General features: G+C 37.4%; 2 protein-coding genes and 2 non-coding genes across 9 annotated transcripts in view; 2 read left to right on the top strand and 2 right to left on the bottom strand.

Annotated features, from left to right (window-relative positions):
- The window catches only part of LOC131941819 (choline transporter-like protein 2), a 32,835-nt gene extending 25,728 nt beyond the window's left edge, over positions 1 to 7,107 (bottom strand). For 4 of the 6 annotated variants that reach the window (XR_009386682.1, XM_059301364.1, XM_059301363.1 and 1 more), the window contains exon 1: positions 6,871 to 7,107. Coding sequence is in view for 5 of the 6 variants with exons in the window: in XM_059301364.1 (XP_059157347.1) it covers positions 6,871 to 7,021 (151 nt within the window). In the remaining variant the exon portion in view is untranslated. Of the gene's footprint in view, positions 1 to 791; positions 882 to 5,215; positions 5,238 to 6,870 lie in introns of those variants that run through there. The other 2 variants (XM_059301366.1, XM_059301365.1) reach the window with 2 other exon arrangements.
- A 3,460-nt stretch (positions 7,108 to 10,567) lies between these two features.
- On the top strand, positions 10,568 to 10,649 carry Trnal-uag (transfer RNA leucine (anticodon UAG)). The gene has a single exon. It is a non-coding gene; the product is annotated as a tRNA-Leu (tRNA).
- Positions 10,650 to 11,162: 513 nt separating this feature from the next.
- On the bottom strand, positions 11,163 to 11,244 carry Trnal-aag (transfer RNA leucine (anticodon AAG)). Its single transcript has one exon. It is a non-coding gene; the product is annotated as a tRNA-Leu (tRNA).
- Positions 11,245 to 14,842: 3,598 nt separating this feature from the next.
- On the top strand, positions 14,843 to 17,609 carry LOC131941843 (microsomal glutathione S-transferase 1-like). Its single transcript, XM_059301405.1, has 3 exons — positions 14,843 to 14,993; positions 16,500 to 16,573; positions 17,329 to 17,609. Exons 1-3 carry the CDS (start codon positions 14,850 to 14,852, stop codon positions 17,570 to 17,572), a joined length of 462 nt encoding a protein of 153 aa, XP_059157388.1. The 5' UTR covers positions 14,843 to 14,849; the 3' UTR covers positions 17,573 to 17,609.
- Positions 17,610 to 21,790: the final 4,181 nt, after the last annotated feature.

Below are 21,790 nucleotides of genomic sequence, written 5' to 3'. Positions count from 1 at the left end.
GTATGAGGATGACTTTTCTGTAGATTTTATAATTAATAAGGCGGGGGCCCGTTAACTCACGTGGCCGTGGGCAAGTGCCCTTTAGACCCTAAGCGGTGAGACGTCCCTGCTAACACACACACACATACACACACAAATACATACATTTACATATGTTGGACGGTAATTAATTTCAACACTAACTCTAAATCTCTATCATAACAAACAGACCCACACATCGAATTAAAAAAACACAACTATTGACTCCTATCATTAGGCCGGACTTGCATATTAGCTTTGGGTAATTTAAGTTCTGTTTGCCATGAAGATTTGTGTATGATAATAGGCGCTATCACCAATTTTAGGTACGAAGAATATCTATTTCTGTATGTCGTAGAGTTTACATATATTTTGTGCATGTGAATGATTCACGGATATTTTTTTTTATTTACGTGTGCTCAAGATAACTTTAAAAATGAACAGACATAAAGGCGCTGCAGCATGAGACGGAGTAGTCGAAAGGTAGAACACAAAACTGTTAACCCGAAAGTTTCGAGTTCAAATCCGGGTTCAAGTACGTAGAACGTCCCTAAGTCCACCCAACTCTGATGGGTACCTAACTCACGTTAGGGAAAGCAAAGGCGCCTCGGCAAAGTGCTGATTACAATATCTCTTCGCATACCGAGGTCACTCTACTTCACTTGTCCTATGGATCGTTAGATTCGAAAGGGAAGTACGAACATTATTATAAATCACAATTCTAATATTTTCATAACACATTTATAAGAAAAAATAAGAAGTGATGCACTTACTTTCCATTATGTCGTGTGTTTGATTAAAAACTTCACAGAATTAAACATACACATGTAATCATCCCTTGATCATAATACCAATTTAAAAAAAAAAAAAAAACTTTGTTCCCATAACTGCATATCGTTGCGAATTGGCAACTAAAATCCTTCACAAAATTTTGACCCAAGTATGCAACCTTTATAATCAGACAGACGCTAAGATTTTTAACAGTCTATAATCCAACACAGCTGAATCGCAAAGACGGACGTTCGAGCTAATCAACGATACACGACAGACAGGTAAAAAACAAAAACTATTCTAATGAGGAGGAAGGGAGAGTACTTTGTGACAATGATTCAGTGCAGTTTTTCGATCAACACACTACAAAACTTTTTTTAAACTTCGAGTAAGAGAACAAGCAGATAATAGTTACTTCAAATAAAATAAAGCACAAGCTATAAACGACTATCGTAAGAGAACACAAGCAGATAATAGTTACTTCAAATAAAATAAAGCACAAGCTATAAACGACTATCGTAAGAGAACACAAGCAGATAATAGTTACTTCAAATAAAATAAAGCACAAGCTATAAACGACTATCGTAAGAGAACACAAGCAGATAATAGTTACTTCAAATAAAATAAAGCACAAGCTATAAACGACTATCATAAGAAAACACAAGTTAAAACACAATATAACTCTTGATATATTCAGAAACACAACGCGACGATTTCACAATAGACTTGAGCTATAAATAAGCGTAAAAATCCTTTGAAAAAAAAAACTATGCAACGCCGACGCTGTGAGTCTTAATTAATTTGTTTACATTATGACACAGCCATAGATCGCAACTAATGAATCTAAATATAGCTTCAAGAAATGAGAATTTAAAAAATGTAAACACGATTTTTGCCTTCAAATAAATCCACTGTTCTGTTGCAAGGGACACAACCTCACTCAAAGGGAGGTAACTGTCACACAACAAACCCAGTTTTTAACCTATCGCGATCACCAGTGGTGTATCCATACATTCCCAAACCGCCACAATAAAGGTCCCCTGAAGTCAACAAACACACACACACAGAGACACAAGCACACAGACTGAGACACACGCACACACACACACACAGACACAAGCACACAGACTGAGACACACGCACACACACACTGACCTTAAGGCGTGCTGGCCCATCTGAAGCCGATCTTACGTCACTGCCCTGACAGGTGATGGATACCACGTGACAAAACATTCGCATCATCCCCCTCCCCCTCCCCACAGGCTTGAATACTTTTATAATCTTAATCTTATTTCCATTCCAAACTCAGAATTTTCAAACCAGCAACAACAAAAAGCAACTTGCTAAATTATGTTTCAACACTGTCGTATGTTGCTTTTGTTTGTCCCGACAAATAAACCTTCGTTCACGGGTTAAAAAAAAAAGGTTGTGTCCCATTTTTTTTCCAGAGCGGAGGAAATGTCAAAGTCTGGAGTTGTCGGTATATGTATATATATATGTATATATATATATATATATATATATATATATATATATATATATATATATATATATATATATATATATATATATATATATATATATATCCAACACCCTATACATAACATATTACGTACTATGCCTATATTATATGGCTTGTCTAGAAACTATTCCCTCATACCGAAGTAAGGGATATAACAGAATGAGTATAAAACATTACTGGTAAGTGTCTGATCATGGAGCCCAAGTCTATCAGGTGTCTCGTGTCTATTGAGGCGCCGTGCCTCTCAGGGGCGCCGTGAATCTAATGGGCGCCGTGCCTCACAGGGGCGCCGTGCCTCTCAGGGGCGCCATGCCTACCAGCGGTGCCATTTGTATCAGGGGCACCACAGCCAATTCTTAATTAAAATGTACATGTATATTTCTTTTGCAACTATATAGATTTCTGTAAGATTTTTTTTTTAAACTGTAAAATGTTACGCCAGGAAAGTAAGGACCCAAACATTAGACATGTAACCCAATCCACCCCACCCCGCCAACCCCGTGACTCTATGAACGTGGTGGTGAGCACCATGTCTCTACTAACCTGCTGTGTACTTGTGTTAATGAGACGTAATGGGAGGGGACAGGAATGTATAGGTCATGTTCAATGTAGGCTCGGTGGGGCGGGGGGACGGGACGGACACTGGAATTACAGGTCATGTACAAGATAGGTGTGGCGGGGGGGGGGGGGCGGAGACAGGAATTGCAGGTTAAGTATAAGATAGGCTAAGTGGGGGGGGGAGAGAGAGAACAGGAATTACAGGTCATTTGCGAGGGGAGGTGACAGGAATCACACTACTGCAGGTCATGTACAAGATTGATCAAACTGGGAGCCACACTTGACAGGTATCTACCAGATCAATCTTAGTCAGGGATTATGGAGGGGGGGGGGGGGGGGGGGGAGTCACGAGCCATCACCACCTACCTAAACATATTAGATACCAAAAAACATGCGTCAACAAACAAATCAGTGCTGGTAGACTAAGAGGATTACTCATAGAGCCATCATACGCGTGTGTAACATTTAGAGAGTAAACAAACACAAGACTACTGGGTGTAGTCAGTAACAAACAAAAGGTAGAGTATACAAAAGTATACTTAGATCCAGGATACTAGATCTAGAAGAACGATAACGTTAGGTTGTGCAAACGCTACAAGGGTCTTGTCCAGATGAACCCCGCCACTAATGCAAAAAGTGCATGCGCGACAAGTTAAACCAGCCTCAATTAAAAACACGCACGCGATTTTGAGGGTTAGGGTTTGTGTTGGGGCTAAAGGTACCAAAATACAAACCTCTTCGTACACATTATTGATTACATGTCTCAATTTTACCCTCTTCAATAAAATCTAAAAGTACAAGTTTCATATCCTCTTATTTATAATCTTTTTTTTTTTTTGGTGGCGGGGGTTAACTTTTTAGCGGGGCTTATGAATGGACAAAATCACGCTACAATAAGGAACAATTGACGAACATAAACTTGCATGTGTGTGTGCGTGTGTGAGTACGAGCGCAATTTTTTTTTTTTTGTTAATGTGTGATTTCTCACCAGAGACGAGTTTGTTTACCAACATGTGTATAACAGACCGCGCATATAAGAGAGTTCCACCCAGTCAAGTTCGACAACTCGGGAGCTGGCGGATCAAACGAGAGACAAACAAGCTGTACCGGAAACGCGATGTCCCGTCACTTGCCTGAGCTCAAGGCATTTCTTAACACTGGTTGATATAGCTCGCTGGTGAAGGGGTTTGGGAGGTGAGCAAAGTCACGAGCTCATAGAGGAAAAAAAACAACAACATATATTAAAAGTGGATGCAAACTCAAAACCCAGAAAAAAACCGCCTCGATATTATACTTATGCTTAGACACAGTGTGTGTGTGTACTCACGGCACAGCTTCAACGTGTATCTAGAATTCGACAATACAGTCATCCCTCAGTTATCGCGGTCAATAGGGACCAGAACTGGCCGCGATAAGTGAAAAACCGCAAAGTAGTGTTACCCTCTCATTTTTAACATACGTACATTTCTGTGTATGTATAATATCAATACAAGTATATGAAACCAGATACGTGCTTATGTTAGCAATAGAACATTAAAGAATAGTTTTAAACATAAAATATTAATAGTATGAATAACAAACATAAAATAATGTACAAACAATATAAATCTGATATGTGCGTAACAGCCTTAGATGTAACTAAAGTGTACATACTGTAAATATGTTGTAGTGGAGTTTGAATTGTGTGTGCACTACCTGCCTTCTGCTGGCGTGTGGGCAACTTTCAAGACATAATTCATCAATTTTGAAGAATATATTTTTGAACAATCCGCGATGTACTGAGGGGTCATCCATAAATGACGTCACGCTGTTTTGGGACGATTTTTACCCTCTTCCCTCCCCTCCGTCACACGTTGTCACAAAAAGCCAGACCCCCCCCTAAAATGACGTCACACCTCAACCTACAAACCCCCCCCCCCCCCTCAAAATTGCAGTTGAATTTTTTTTAAACATCGGTATTTTTCTAAAATCTTGTCTAAACTATTACAATTTATTAAAACAGTTATCTAAAACGCGAAATAACGTCTAAAATTCGTTTTCTAACATTGCTTTTTTATAATGCAAAAGTGTGACGTCGCAACATCTGAACCCCCCCCCCCTCCCCCTCATCACACATCGGCACAAAATTACGGACCCCCCTCCACCCTACGAGTGTGACGTCATTTATAGATGACCCCTGAGGCCGCGATAGATAAACCGCGAAGTAGCGAGGGATGACTATACAACAACGAATTCACCGAACCTAGCCACAAACGTAAGTCACGCAAAGGAAACATTATGAACACAACTAAAAGATTCAGTAAAAAAATCTGACCGATTATACAACAGAAGCCACGTATTACATACCCATTCTAGAGCCATTACCAAGTACCCATCTGTACCAGATTCCTTGTTTTGGCAGTTAGCTATTTGGATCGATAGTATACAGATGCTAGGGTCAGGCTACACCCAGGTCCGATTAGCTATTTTAAAGTAAGCAACTCTGAATAGCCATTTCTATTTTTTTTCCCTATTTCTTTTTTTACGCTACTAGATCTTGGTCAGTGTTTCTTTCAGATCTTTTTTTTCCGTGGGGCGGGGGGGGGGGGTGTTAAAGTATATCTTTTCTATTAAAAAAAATTATATATTTTTTCTTATTTCGCCCGTGGGGGGTGGACTATCTTTGAAGGTGGGAGGGGTGGGGGTGGGAGATTCCTGAAAGAAACTGTGATCTGGATCTACAGCGTGTACAAACACAACATCAACCACAAGCGGGCGTGCAACTGTATTGATAAAAACAGCCGGGGCCAGACAAGGTTCTGTAAGCATTGACTGGCCTTTTTTCTCTCACCAAAACAAAACAGTATAGTGAACCAGGAAACCGAACAATCGGCCGCCACCGCTTATACAATTAACACAGCTGTCATAGACTATCAAGTACAGGACGGCGCTATAGCTGGACGAGTGGAATGAATATTTATTAGCCTAAATAACAACTGCTTTAGTGCCATGACTCAATAACAGCACATAGTGATAGAAAAAACAACTCCAAAGTCCAAGGGAAGTAATTCACAAACACAATCACACGTCGATGCTAACACAAACGTTAAGAGGATAATACAAGGGAGACAAACTGTGTTGGGTGGGTCATTCTCAACGTGAGGAGATAAATTCCGTAGGGTGCAGGTGGGGGGGGGGGGCGTAAATGACGTCACTGATTTAATGCACGGGTCGATGTGGAGGGTGAGAGATATGCTGGTGATAAATCTATTTGTGACTGCACAAACGTACAAAAAGTCACACACACCCCATGACAATTAGGCTACTTCAGCCCTCCTCTACCCAATGTTTGTTATTTTCTTCTTGAAAACATCACTCTCGCTATTTACTACTAAACCTGCTAATACTATAATACGGGGTAAGATTAGGTATGTTGATGAAGTTTTATTTTACAATTTTCACCCCTAAAAAAACGCTAAAAATGAACCACAAGATCTGTAGACAAAACCGTGATCAGTTCCCAGTTAAAATAAAACTTTTAAAACTTTAAAAATAAAGACTCAGTAGGGTTTCATCTCCCATCTCCAAAGACTTGCAGGAACTAGTATGTTAAATTATTTTTCAATATATTGTTAGCTCTTTGATAATTGTTATTTAATAAAATATGTACTTAAACAAATGTTTTTAGCTCTTTTGTTTCTTTGGGGGTGGTTGTTTCTGGATTTTTGAAATATAACATTGGGAAGATGGTATATAAATTTGTTGACTGATTGTGTATTATAGAGAGTAAAGGTTAGAGTTAGATGCTACAGTGTATTACTATTCACAACAGATTACTACATATAAAATCTACATATGGCCATTTCATGTTAGACACCAAAGTTAACTTAAACAGCAACATACAATAAAAGAAAAATTTAAACAACATTTACAAAAGAAAACTTAAACAACAACATCCAATAAAAGAAACGCCAGTAAAAACATCAGTGTTTGATGAACAACTATAAACTTTGTGTACTCACCATACTCCTTGAGAATGCGGCCATCAACTACATCTGCATCAGAAGAACCTTCTAGAAATTTCTCTGGACTTCTAGTGACTAGTTTTTTCTCCTCATCGGGTTCCGGTGCTATTTGCGTTCTTCTGGCATGTTCTGATTGTCCGGCAGACATGGTTTTATTTTAACCACAGTCCACAGCACATCAGTCAGTCACGAAGACAGTGCGACACTTCAGTAAACTACTAACCTCCTGATTTGTTTATTACTGTAGTAGTAAGAACCGGTATAAGAAATAGTTCTGCAGTAAAATTTGGCTTTAAGTGCTCTAAGAACTATTAAAACTTGTAAACATTTATCAAGAATTGTTAATAAAACCAGAAGTATATAATTTTAAAAAAAAACATGATACATTAACAATCAACATTATTTAGCTTATAATTGTTATACTTTAATATTATACAGTTTTAGTTATTTAAAATAACAATTTTTAAATTAGTCTGGACAGGTAATAGTTCTAAGAGTACAGATTTTTGCGTCTAGACTAATGTCAGTGTTAAGATTAAGATTCGGGAAAAAAGAGAAGGATAGGAACAGGGCTTGCTAAAGCCAGTGTTTATTTTTAATACTAGCAAAGTGTGATGTTAATATGCACTAAATCCTGCAATATTGTTGAAGAAGAACTAGGCTCCAATTCAATTTCAAATTAAGGGTATTAGAAACTTAGTAAGTTCAGTGTTTCTTCCAGACAATTTACTCCACAGGGCTTTTGAAAATTCATTATTGCAGCTTATAGGCATAGTTGTAAGAAACACTGCTAGGTACAGCCTGTAATTGTACCAGCACTACATCATAACAGTCATACGCTGTTCCACACTGGTAACAATAACCTAAGTTTACACTTTTCCTTTTTTTAACTTAATAGGCCTACTTACTTAGACCTTGTCATCACATCATAATTTATAATATTTATAATTTATATTGTAGGTCTAATACTGATAGTTTTGTAATTGTAAGAGAATTTATCAATACTATTCTTTAACTAGGCTATACTATAGGTAGTTATACAAATTAAAACTGGACAAACTTACTAGATGTAGGGCCTAGTAGGAATTTTAAGTAAATTAGTAATACTACACACTAGATCTAAAATTGAAACTAGATCTAGACTAAACATTTTCTTCTCCAAAAACTTTTAAATGATAAAAATGCCAACAATTTGTTGTTTTTATTTTTTTCATTGCCAAATAATTAGAATCTAGTAGGCCTAATTAATTACAATTAGGCCCCCTACTGTCAATTTTTATTAGGGCCTAATTAGTAATTATTACTGTATATTGTACCTATAGTCCTATAGGCCCTAAATGTAATTAGATCTAGAGTCTAGATCTAATAGTTACTAAATTAAAAATTTAGATTAAAAAAAATTATAGATCTAGGCTAGATGCTGGGATATCTAAATCCAGATTTAGATCTAGTAGGATCTAGATCTAGATAATAGATCTAGAGTCTAGTTGTAGATTTAATATTCTAAACGTCGTTTTTTCGTAGACTCGTAAAAACACAAAAGTTATTGACTTTAAAAAAATTTTGACTGAGTCTACAGCAGACTGCTGAACTGTCTGCTGAACTCAATGAATTTCAGCCACTGCTGCTCAGAACTAAGGAAGTTTTTTTATTAAATTGGGAAGTGCATGACTAAAATTATTTTAAGTCTAATCCTAAGAATCACCTAAACATAACTTACTGCACTGTTTGAAACAGTATCACAAGATTTATGCAATCCTAAAATTTGTAAATTACAATTTGGTCGCTGTGCTATGTTTGTTTTTCCAAAGCTAACGATCGCTTCCGCATTTGAATGCAATCAACTAAGCCAAATTTTCTAACTCCACGTTATAAGATTTTTATATTTCTTTTTAAAATTCGCATTTAGAATCGTTAATGATTTGATTTTTTTGTTTTCTATAATATCTAGTTTTCGTTCTAGATCTAGATATCTAGTGCTGAACCAAATATTAAAAATTCGTCTTCAAAGTTTAATTAAAGTAAGCAAGGTTCATGGGCGGATTAAGCGACTGGTGTAATATGGGCCTCTGAATTTCTCCCCATCGGAAAAATCCATCAAATGTAATAAATGGGACATCACCGAAACATCTTGCCCTTGATGCGGGTGCAGGTTGCCGCCCCTGTTCCGAGTCGTTAGTCCATCACGTCAGCATTACGTTGTGGTGCTGACACAAATCGAGGAAAATGACCCTGTGAACTCAGGTCTATTTATAGATTACCATTGTAGTCTTGATAACTTTCAGAAAAGTATCAACAAGTAATTCTTTGTTATCAGGCATTGAAATTTACAATATAGATCTAGTTTTTTTTGTTTGTTTTTTTAAAGCAGTTGTGGTGGTGGGGGGGGGGTCACTTTATGTGCATTGTCCAAGCTTGTTTGATGACCAGGGACTTCCAACAGACACATATCTAATGGGCACCTGCATGTTTACTTACACTCCTTCAATTAATCACAGGGGATGAATGTGTGTGTGTGGGGGGGGGGGGGGAATTTTAAATGGTGATGGAAGATTGATGAAGTTACCTAACAGAAAATTGAGGCCTATAACTAGAACAGTTTCCCTCTGTCCACCCCCCCCCACCCCATTGATGTTGTATTTCTTAAACTAAGTTGTAAAATGTTAGAGATCAAACTTCAAAATAGAATATTATGTTTGTGCTGTACAAATTTAACACTTCGCAAGTTAAAAGTTTAAAAGTGCTGACCCGGTACTCTACAAAAGGCATGCATGCGAAATTATGTACCGCCGTCACTTTATGTTGCTAGTTTTTACTATCGTTTTTTTTAAATATTAGATTTAAAAGACGTAATATACTTTATTATCATCTAATCAGATTATCTATTGTTCAAAATAGACAAACAGGGGATGCAACTGCTTAATTAACACTCGATAACACACATTATGGGAGACAACCTTTTTTAAAAACCTGCCAATTTGGTTTAAAATTAACAAGTAAAATGAAATCTATAACTTGAAAGACCAATACTACTCACAGATTAATCAAACATAGATTGACATTTGTATAGCTAGTAGCGCCGGTTACTAGCCTACTTTAATACAAATATAGCCTAATCCTGATCCTAACGGTATATGGCTAACCTTGGGATTAGCTTAGACCTAATCTTAATACAATTATCTTCTAAAATATCTAAAACTTCTGTATCCGTTATGTAGGGACGTTTTTTTTTTTAAAAACTGTTAACAACAATCAAGTACAACCCATTAAAAAGGTAACCTTTAGCCCTAAGCATATATTAAATTATCATAAAATGTATCCAAAAAGAAGCAAGCTATTGTACTTAAGAGAAAGGATGGTGTGATGCTGTAATTAAAATAAATAAAAGCAACGAACACGACTGATTAGGTGAAAGAAAGTAAAAGCAGGCCACAGGTCTATCAGTGAAAATGAACTTGCCAAGTCTGAATAGAATACGAAATAACCTTATAAAAGAAAAAGTAAATAAATAGGCCTACAATAAAATATTAAAAAGGAAAAGACTAAATTTAAATACAGCATTAAAAAAAACAACGTAACCCCCTTTCTTTACCAATCCCTTAAAAAACATGGCTATAAAATAAAAATCAATAACAAAAAGTTATTGTTTTTTATATAATTAGTGTCAACAATTGGATCTCCGGAACTCTTAAGTGGTAGCGTGGCCGAGCGGTCTAAGGCGCTGGTTTTAGGCACCAGTCTCTTCGGAGGCGTGGGTTCGAATCCCACCGCTGCCATAGTTTTGTCTTATTAAATTGAGAATTGATTAGATCAAAGTATCTAAATTTACATACAGATTTCGATGTTCAGAAGCAGAAACATTATGGGCTGGTATATGGCTCATGCAGGTTTTATTGAGCTGTAGAACTGTTCGGTGACCTGCTTACCAGCCTTATATGCCACAGCAACAGAAACAATTTATTAAGCCCAGTGTAGAATTTCTGGCTTACTGTTTAGTACCCTACTTAACATTTTGTATACGTTTCTACTGATCGATCGCTTTTAGGCCTAATTTTCTATTTGAATACTTTTTCTATTCTATTACGTTCGCCTACTTATTACAGTAACCACGCCCCAAACTAAACTGAGAGGTGTGTGTATTTTCTTACAATGTTATGCTATTGCATACCCTACTTAGTGGGGTTTTTTAAAATCATTTTGACAAAGTTTTCTTGAAGGCTGGGAACAGAAAATACCACATTCATTTATTTTTCGATATAAAAGTCATTTGCTAAAATAAAACAAAAACTTGGCAGCGGTGGGATTCGAACCCACGCCCCCGAAGAGACTGGTGCCTTAAACCAGCGCCTTAGACCGCTCGGCCACGCTACCACATACTCTATTAAACCTGTATCCCAATACTTCCTAACAGATTACCTCCACATTTTTAGGTCAGTAGTTCACGCCATATCGCTGGAAGGCTTTAGTCGCTCATCGTCGTAGTCATCACAGATCAGAATAAGCTATTTTTAGAAGAATAGGTACTTAGTTCGAACAGGCACCACTAAGGAAATAGCAATCGGCGTGGTGGGTGAAGTAGAGGACATGCGTTTCTGTGAAGTCGATTAGTGTAAGGGTTGCGTGAGCAGTTCAATGCTGCATTTCCCGGATTAAGAAAAAATGCAAACTCAATGTTCAGAATTCAGATGACCCCCAAGCCGTTTTGTCATGATTTTTGTTCCTATTTTTAAAACCTTACTCAACTTCAACGCACGTGGCCAATGGCGGATTAAAAGGGCCGTGGATGACCGGATTCCACCCAGATCCCCCCCCCCCACCTAGAATGTTCTCGTATTGATAAAATTATAAGATTTTTTTTCTTATATAAATTTCATAGGCTTAATTTCAAGCTTAATTTATCCCTGCCCTGCTGATGCGTTTGTGCACCCAAAAAAAAGCAGCACAGAACCAATTCGTTCACAACAAGTCTAAATCGGCAGTGTGGGGAAGCAGATGGTAAAATACTGATCACGTGACCGGCGGCCTCGCATATATAGGCCCATTCAATAGACGCGCAGGTCTAAATGAGACATGAGAGAAAACATGTAGGCACTATGTCTCATGAGTACCCTGCTCAAAATACATGCAACAACCAGACGCATCTCCAGCGTTTCTTATAGACTTTTTCTCCGGGGGGGGGGGGGGGGGGGGAAGCACTTGAAATTTTCGGGCGGGGGGGGGGGGGGCGGACTAAAATTGTTAAAAGTATATATTTTTATATTTTCTATATAAATTCTATTTCGTTGGGGTGTGGGGGGGGGCGGCAGAGGCGTAGCGAGGGGGGCGGGGGGACATATATCCCCGGGCGCCGACCTTAGGGGGGGGGGGCGCCAAAATGGGTTGGAAAAACAAATTGAAAGTTTGAGGGGGGGGTGCAAATAAAAAGTTCGAGGGGGGGTGCAAATCGAAAGTTTGTCCCCGGGCGCCGGGAAAGGTCGCTACGCCTCTGGGGGCGGTAGACTTTCTTCGAAGAGATGCCTGGAAGAAACTCTGCTCATCTCAACGTACATTACATGCCTTTAAACCAGGGGTCTCCAAACTACGGCCCGCGGGCCGGATGCGGCCCGCGAGGTCCTCTCATCCGGCCCGCGGAGATCTTTTTGTCCACCGAAAAAATCGTTTGTTGATGATGGCTGAGGAACTTTGACCAGAAAAATCAAAGACATGCCTGGAAGAAACTGGCCCCCGAACTGAAAATTGATAGTTGATGCGGCCCTCGGACTGAAAAGTTTGGAGACCCCTGCTTTAAACGAATAGGACTATACTATCAGATGGCAAACAGAAAAGTTCATCGATAGTCGTAGATCGTAATATAAGCGTGGAGGCACTTTCTCTAGATACGGTTTACTATTCGGCACTTTCTCTAGATACGGTTTACTATTCGGCACTTTCTCGGGATACGGTTTACGATTGAGCACTTTCTCGAGATAATATGTACTACTCAGCACTTTCTCTAGATACGGTTTACTATTGAGCACTTTCTCGAGATAATATTCACTATTCAGCACTTTCTCGAGTTGCCTTTGACAATTCAGCACTTTCTCGGAGAGAGGCCTGAAAGAAACACTGCTTGAGATGTGGATGACCACTAAACCCCTTTCTCGAAATACGGTTGGCAATTAGCGCTTAGGGAGTAGCATGAAACTGTTACCATGGCATAATAGATTCAGTGTGAAACAATGCTCCCAATGGTCAGTTGGTCTGTAGAGCGCTGAACATTTTTACCGCTATGAAAGCACTTTTAAAATCTCAGGCACTTTTAAGCGTTGTTTATTTGGTTTTCATTTGGACTCAGCTTTTGTTTGTATTTTGTGCGCGCTCACAAAGATATAAGGGTCGTCCATAAATGACATTATACTAATAGAAGTGGGGGAGAGGGGTATTAGCCGCTACTTCGCGTAACAAAAAACTTATTTTGTAAAAATGTAATCGAAATTGATAAACACTCTATTTTGACCGAACTAAGTCAATATTTTAGAAACAAATCGATGTTTAAAAAACAACTAAACTACAACTTTGAGGGGACTGAGCAGCAGTGTTTCTTCCAGACCGGGGATGCACTTGAAATTTTCAGGGGGGGGGGGGGCGGACTAAGTTTTCCGGGGGGCGGACACTGTCAAAGGAGGGGGGGGGCTTGGTTTTTGTAATCATGTGTAACGATAGGGAAGGGTGGAGGTAAAACTTATTTTTTAAAAGCGTGACGTCATTTATGGATGACCATATATGCGTCCCTCTATATGTTCAGCACCTTGTCTAGTTAGGTCCTGGACTTTATAGTGTTGAAAATGACACTTTGGGTAAGATATTGAGAAAACTTCTGGAGAGAGTATAGCCCTACTTGCAGAGTTTCTTCCAGGCATCTCTTCGGGGGGGGGGGGGGGGAGAAAGTCTACCCCCCCCCCCCCCCCCCCCATTGAACGAGATGGAATTTATATAGTAAAGATATACATTTATTAGTGTCGGCCTCCCCGGAAAATGTTGACCCCCCCACCTCGAAAATATCATGTCGCCCCCCCCCCCCCCCCCCCCCCCGGAGAAAAAAGTCTGGAAGAAACACTGCCTTCTTATTTAATACTTTGCCAGTTCCCCAGTCTGGTATTCTTTGCCGTCCATGTCAGACATTCTACACAATGCCTAATCATTTTATTATGAGAATTCCAGCTTATACACGGCAGATGTAGGCGGGGGTGTACATTAGTGTCTAGTCTACATGATCAGCATTTTCTCCAAACGATTATTTTGGTTTTCTTACCCCATAGACCGTCTGGTTTGAAAAGGGAAACTTTTTTTTACCACCCTTTCAAAGTACTTTGAGGCTTTTTTTCCTTCTTTATTAATATAAAGAGTAATTTTTTTCCTATTAAAAAAACACACCCATAAGCTAGTCAGAACCGGATGGTCCAATCTCCAGCATGGCCTAGATTTACCCCTCGATTAAAAATAAAATGGACTGATTAATTATTCACCTTTGATAAAAATAAACGGACTTTGTAAATTATGGTGTTGTGCTTTTTTATAGTCTGTAGCAGTTATGTTATCGCGGTCCAAAGTTCAAAGCTTGCCAAGTGCACAGGGGGAATACCAGTCACGAATGTGGCCATATGATGTGTTTTAAAAAAAAGCTTGTGTGAATTTCTCTTTTTTGTTGTATAGTTATTATAAACGGAATTTAGCTAAAAAATATTTAAATATAATTAGTTACATTGTATTATTATAAGTAAATGTAACTGGTGATCAGTTTATATTCAATTTAAAGGTTAAAATATCAATGTTTTTGTGTTATTCGCCACAGTGAGATGTGTATTGAGGTAGAAATTTAACAAACAAAATTTTAACAAAATATAGAGTGTTATAGGGCCTGTAGTCTGAATCGAATTAAAGCGTTCAGCAGCTTGCTTGGCAGTAACAGGCCTACATCTACTACTACGTTTAAAACTATGTCTGCCAACGACCTACTAGTGCTAGAAAATCCTGTCTATCGTCTATTTTTGGGACATTGCGCGTTAGTTCTTCTCAAGACATGCGCTATGAGTCTGATCACAGTGGCAGCGTTTTATATGTTCGATAAAAACACAAAACAGGTAGGCATTATGATTCAATTTTTCTACACGAATACACATTTTAAACTGATTGTTATAGACTAATTATATTTTTATTTTTTATATTAAATGCCAGTTACATCATATAATTAATAATAATTTAGATACATAGCCTAACTGGCCAAGCTTGAATTTATTTACTTCTCGCTCTCCGTGCCGGAAGAGTAGTTTCCCCTGGAGACGCTGCTACACGCCTGTTATCATTGGTGAAGTAACTGGATCAAGGTGAAGGGGCGGGGCTAATAATTTTTTTTTTTTTTGAACGAGAACTTTGGTTCTTCTTTACACCTCGACACACAAGTGGTTGTCAAATATTTTTTTTGGTATTATTTTATTCAGATGTTGCAAACCTTTTGTAAAAGTTGGCGCATTCTTTACTGACCAACCCCCCCCCCCCTTTTTTTTAAAAAAAAAAACAACTTGTGAATGTAAAAACAGAAGAGGCGTAGCTAAACTAAACACGGCCAATCCAGTTTCTAATCAAATGGGGTTGATTTAGATAAAGAGGGGCCCCTGTCTCAATTGTTAATAAGACTATCAGTTAAATCTTGATAGAGCTATAAGACATCGTTTTTCATCCCATACAATCCAGCACTAATTTATTAACTTACAATCAGATTTATAAAGTAAAGAACATAATGGGGGCCTACATTTTAATTTATACAGCGAAGTATCATCATCGAGTATCGACCAGGGTTGCTTTCATATATTGTTCTCTCTCGTGAAGCTTTCAAAGAGGCACTAAAAATTTCCGGTGTGGGGGTGGGGAGTACACTTGCTAAAATAAATAAATTTTCTATAAAAAATTATATTTCTTCAATATCTCCCAGGCCATTGGGTGCTTGCTTATTTTATAACTCACCAATGTTAGTGGCTCGTTTCCCGCTCTTTTCATACAACTATTATGTCAAGTGAGAATCGTGCATATATTTCATATAATATACTATTTATCAAATACAACGGGGAAAATTTATTTAATGTTATATGCAGTAGATGGCTATTTAAAGTAATATTACGTAGCCATATCTTTTGATTTTTCTTTATTTTAAATTTTATGGCAAAATAAATGCTCTTTTGATATTAGGCTGGTTGGATGAATGAGGTAGGAGGCTGACATCTGTTGTTTTCCTATATAATACGTGCCCATTCCCTAGTACCAAATGTCAGCCATTAGAATAGACCCATGGGTGGACTTGCCCGCCCCTCTACCGGGATTTTCCCCGGTGCCCCCCCCCCCCTTTATAGGAACGGTGCTGTACGAGGCATTTTAGTGCTTTGATTAATTAACGAAAATTAATTGGTCTCGTGAATTTCTATCAAGCTGAGGTTGACCATCAAGCTTTGATGGGGGAAAATACACAATGAGAATGTTTAATCTGTGGTTGGGGGGGGGGGGTCCCTTTAAAAAATTCCCGGGTCTCTTGGACACAACCCCTCCACCTCTGATTAGACCTGAATATAACCTTAAACTTGATGTTTATCTCACAGAAAACGAAGGACGACGATTCTAAAGATGTAAAGAAAAACAAACCAAGCACAGAGAACGTCGATAGAGTTCGAAGGTCAGACTTTTTTTTTCGCCATATTTTACGTCCCCATCCTTATTGACACTATAGCAGCTCGTCTTCAAATTGTTTGTTTGACCCGTGGAGTTGTTGAACTGTGGGGTGCTAGGTTAGTTTTTTATCCTCTGACTGATAAGGTTTGGCGGCATTTGAGTTCACACTTGTTTTTGTCTATTCATGTCATCGAAACATGAAGGGATAGTGTGGTCAGCACTATGCCCATCTGCCTTTACTTTCCACAGGTAAGTTGGGATGTACTCTAGAACGTCAAACATTGACAGGTCCGAACCGAGATCCAAATAGAAAAAAAAAAAGTTAAGTTCCCTTCTCAGACCTAACGATGCAGAGGGCAGATGAAGTAGACTTCACATGTTTCTTTACATCGGCATATGAATGGATGTTATTATCATGTTAAGGCCAGAACTATGCCCAACCGCCATTACTTCCCCAATTTAAGTCAGGTACCATTCAGAGCTGGGTGGACTCAGGGACTTCCTACAGTTACATGACCAAACTTGTATATGAAAGAAATATGAATATATATCAACAGTTTCTTCCAGCCATCTCTTCGGAGGGGGAGGGGAGGGGGGCGGAGCCCTCCCGAAGAAAGTCCCCCCCCCCCGAACGAAATGGGAATTTATTTAGAAAATATAAACTTTTAACAGTGTCCCCCCCCCCCCCCCCCCCCCCAGAGAAAAAAGTCTGGAAGAAACACTGGAACCCACGAATATATTAATCTTTTTCTCTGACAGATGTCACAGAAACGACCTTGAGAACGTGATCCCCTTTGTCCTACTTGGCCTCCTCTACGTGGCCACCGGCCCCGCCTACGAGACGGCCAGAATCCACTTCCGTATTTTCACCATCAGCCGGTTCTTCCACACGGTGTTCTACATCTTCGCCATCCCCCAGCCCAGTCGGGCTATGGTGTTTTTTGCCGGTCTCGGCATCAACATTTCTATGGCCTATAGGATCTTAACGCAGGCCTTGTTTTAATGAAAAGACTTGGTTTAAAAACATATTTTTAAATGGTTTTATTGAATGTTTTTTTTTTATCTTGTTCTTCGTTCTTAATTTTAGTGTTGGAAAGGATTCACTCTAACACTATTAAGTATTACGTGTCAACTTTTTTATGCGCTATATAGTATAGACTATAGACCGTTGACTCCGATTTCAGCCTGCTTTTCTTTTTGGATTTGGTTCCATAGCCTTTGTCCAACCAAGAACAAACTACAAGGCCAGTTTTTCTTCTAGACTTTTAAAACCATTTCTGGGTCTATAAATTCCATTTCATTGGGGGGGGGGGGGGGGGGGGGGGGGGGTTAGACTTTCTTTGGGGGGAAGGGGCTAAAAAAGGATGCATGGAAACTCTGTGCAAGGCAGTTGTTTTGATTTTGAAGCTGTCTCTCATAGAAGAGTTGCTGTCCCTAGCTATCGAGCCTCATCTGCCCGAGTATTGAATGTTGAATACACGTGTATTTCCTAATCAGCCGTAGAACTAACACAATGTTTTCGGCTAAGCTCTTTGCTTGTTAGCCTGTTTATTAATGTATTATCAGTTCTGACAAATGGCGTCACATGTCTTGAGCGGGGTGCGGTCCGCACCAGGTGACACCATTTAGGGGGTGACGCCAAATCGAAAATAGTAATAATGTTTTATCCAGCTTAAATGATAAAATAGTAGGGGGTTGGGGTGACACCAAACTGAAAATGCGAAATAGTCATACCGCACCGGATGACACCTGACCTTGTGACGCCATTGGTACTGACATAATTATGTCATCATAAGGTGTATTTAAAAAAAAGAGAAGTAGGCTACTTATGTTGTTTTCATATACTTTTATAAATTAACCATAGCTGTTGCTAGCATATATTTATTACGTACTTTTTAAGTGACAGGATTTTTCGTATTATTTATACAGCAATTACATTACAATGTACTTTTTTTTTTCTATTTATGTTCCTGTTGATTCATGCTTGAAAATAAATTTTACAATTGTTGACTTGATTTTTTTTAAAATAAATACTTTTCCTATTCCCTCCTCATCTGTATCGAAGTTGCAGACGGTGAAGGTCAATGAAAATCTAATTTTCTATACAGTACTCTCCAATGAATGCAGCAGTGTAAAGGTCAGGTAACCGTGTGAACTAGGTAAGGGGAGATCACTGTAAATATTCCCCGACTCAGGAAAAAGTAAATCATTCATGATGGTAGTAGAATTAAATCTTTGGTGAACAGGGCTACTATACCAGATCTCTGGTGGATAGCACGGTGTCCAGCCGACTTGACCACCCCAAACATAATGTAATCAAATGATAGTCGTTTAGGCATTTATTTCAAATCTGATTAAAAAAAAAAACTATTACCTTTAGATGATGGCAGTGTTTTTTCCAGACTTTTTTCTCGGGGAAAGGGGGGGGGGGGTGGACACTGATAAAAAATATATTTTCTATCTATATAAATTCCTTTTTGTTCCCCCAGAAGAGATGCCTGGAGGAAACTCTGGATGATAGTGCTAGGTTTAGGTATTTTATTTCAAAGCTGATATAATAAAAACCTATTTTTTTTTAAAAATAAAGAACAGTAGTCCATACCAGATTCAAAAGTCAATGTTGGGGTATTCAAAACCATTGCAAATCAAACTTCACCCTTTCCCTTGCACCCTTTAGTGAAAAACAAACAAACCAAATCAAAACATAACAAAGCCAGACCTGATAAAGCATTTTACTGTACACATTATTTACAGCTTATTACTTACACATAAGGGAAAACATTCAACATACAACCAGGCAGATAACACAAAGCCAAAATTTTAAAACAAAAACATTTTTTTACCAGTATATACAAATACAATGGTACAGGATGGTTGACTAAAAATAGCTACATATAAATTAAATTATCAGCACTTTAGCTAATATTACCTGAGTTTTAAAAAAAAAACTGTTTTATAATATTACTTGTGATTGACTACAGCAATACAAGTTCGGTTAGTAATTTGAAATTATATGTTAATTTTAAAAAAAAATCTTTCAATGTATAAAATGAGGTTTGCTACTTTAAGTGTCTTCTAACATGGAGAAATGATTTATGCTGATTTGTGCTTGATAACAATTGTTATAGTACACACATATTCAAAGGGGGGTTAAAGGACCTCCCCCCTCCCCCCTAACCCCAATCATCTCCTAAGTAGACTGATTAACATGAAAATATTGTAATCACAAACCAGAGAGAGCTATTGCACACAAGGATTGTACACATTAAGGTCACCTAACTAAATCAAGTTGTTGTACACATTTAAGTCATCCATCTAAACCCAAATGTTGTACACATTTAAAGTCACCCAGCTAAACCCAAATGTACACATTTAAAGTCACCCAGCTAAACCCAAATGTTGTACACATTAAAGTCACCCAGCTAAACCCAAATGTACACATTTAAAGTCACCCAGCTAAACCCAAATGTTGTACACATTAAAGTCACCCAGCTAAACCCAAATGTTGTACACAATTTACAGTCACCCAGCTAAATCAAATTGTTGTACACATTTAAAGTCACCCAGCTAAACCCAATTGTACACATTTAAAGTCACCTAGCTAAACCCAAATATTGTACACATTTAAATGACCCGAACATTTGCTTGTATAAAGTTGTGGTTAATTAGTGCACAACAAGTAGTTTGGATTCTTATTAATACATGTACTGTATAAATAGCTGTGCATTCTGGCTCTCCATACACAACAAATTAAACATGTATCACTGAGCCTTACTTCAGAAGGAAAATCATTAGTCAATTACATTTTTGACCAAAAAAAAATATCAAGAATTTCCATTCCTAAGGCATAACTAAATACACTGAGCAGAAAATAGTTATTAAGAAAAAATAAATATACATTTTATACTGAGAGTAATTCGCTTCTAAAAAACATGATTTTATTAGATTCTATTAGTTTAATTAGATTAATTAAGGTAGTATAACTATTTCAATAACAAAAACAGTCCAATTATACATGGAATACAAATAAATTATATGAGCTTTTGATTATATCTTTAGATGTAATATCAAATTATAATACCTGGGGAATACATTTTGAGTTTAATTTGCTTCATTAATTAACAATATTAGAGGATAGAGACAGTGTTTTGATATAGAGAGGAGAAATTTTAACCACTTTAACCTTAACAAAAATGTTTTTTTTTAATTGGTTATTTTATCCTATAGAAACCTGATCAACAAAAACATTTGAGATTTATAATTTCATTAGGTTCTTATAAAATGAATGTATTAAGTCGCAGTAATTTGCAATTTAAAAAAAATCATGAATGTATTATTTATGCTATTCAGGAAGGCGATAGAGAAACTAAAAAACAACTGGAGTACACTTCATAACATAAAAATATATAAATACATGACTTTTTTAATTAAAATAATTAGCAATTAAAACAATAATTTTTTTTAGAATACAGTTTTAAAAATGTTTCGTAAAAACGTATTTTAATAAATTTAAAAAAAAATCATGAATGTATTATTTATGCTATTCAGGAAGGCGATAGAGAAACTAAAAAACAACTGGAGTACACTTCATAACATAAAAATATATAAATACATGACTTTTTTAATTAAAATAATTAGCAATTAAAACAATAATTTTTTTTTAGAATACAGTTTTAAAAATGTTTCGTAAAAACGTATTTTAATAAATCAACTAACGTATGGGTAGTGGTTTAGTAAGGAATAGTTTTGAATCAAAGTGTAAATATAACATACATTAAAAAAACAAACACATAATATTAATTATCATTTGATTTATAATCTTCAAAAATAAATTAAGAAAACAATGATTACAGCTAAAAATAACAAGGTAATTTTTATCATTTGATTTATTATCTTCAAAAATAAATTAAGAAAACAATGATTCAAGCTAAAAATAACAAGGGTGGAGCTATCCATACAGAACTGTGAGCAAGCACGGAGTCCCGTTCAATACAGTTTGATTACACTGCCTGGGGTAATAAAATACCAGTAAATAAATACATTGATAAAGGGCAATAACTGTTGTTAAAAAAATGAGGTAATTGTATTTTGATGGATTTTGTCAATGGAAAATTTGTACCCAATGACAAGGTTCCCTGATTGAAAGAAAATTATTTTTTTCCAAACCAGTTGGGTTGACAACTGCTCTTAAACTAAATGGCCAAATAGAAAAAGTGTTGGC

Source organism: Physella acuta, unplaced genomic scaffold (assembly GCF_028476545.2).
Source record: "Physella acuta isolate Inbredline_101_S28 unplaced genomic scaffold, ASM2847654v3 ptg000374l, whole genome shotgun sequence".
In the NCBI taxonomy this organism is placed as follows: domain Eukaryota; kingdom Metazoa; phylum Mollusca; class Gastropoda; family Physidae; genus Physella; species Physella acuta.
The sequence above is the reverse complement of the archived record's forward strand: the minus strand, read 5'-3'. Positions and strand labels throughout refer to the sequence as shown.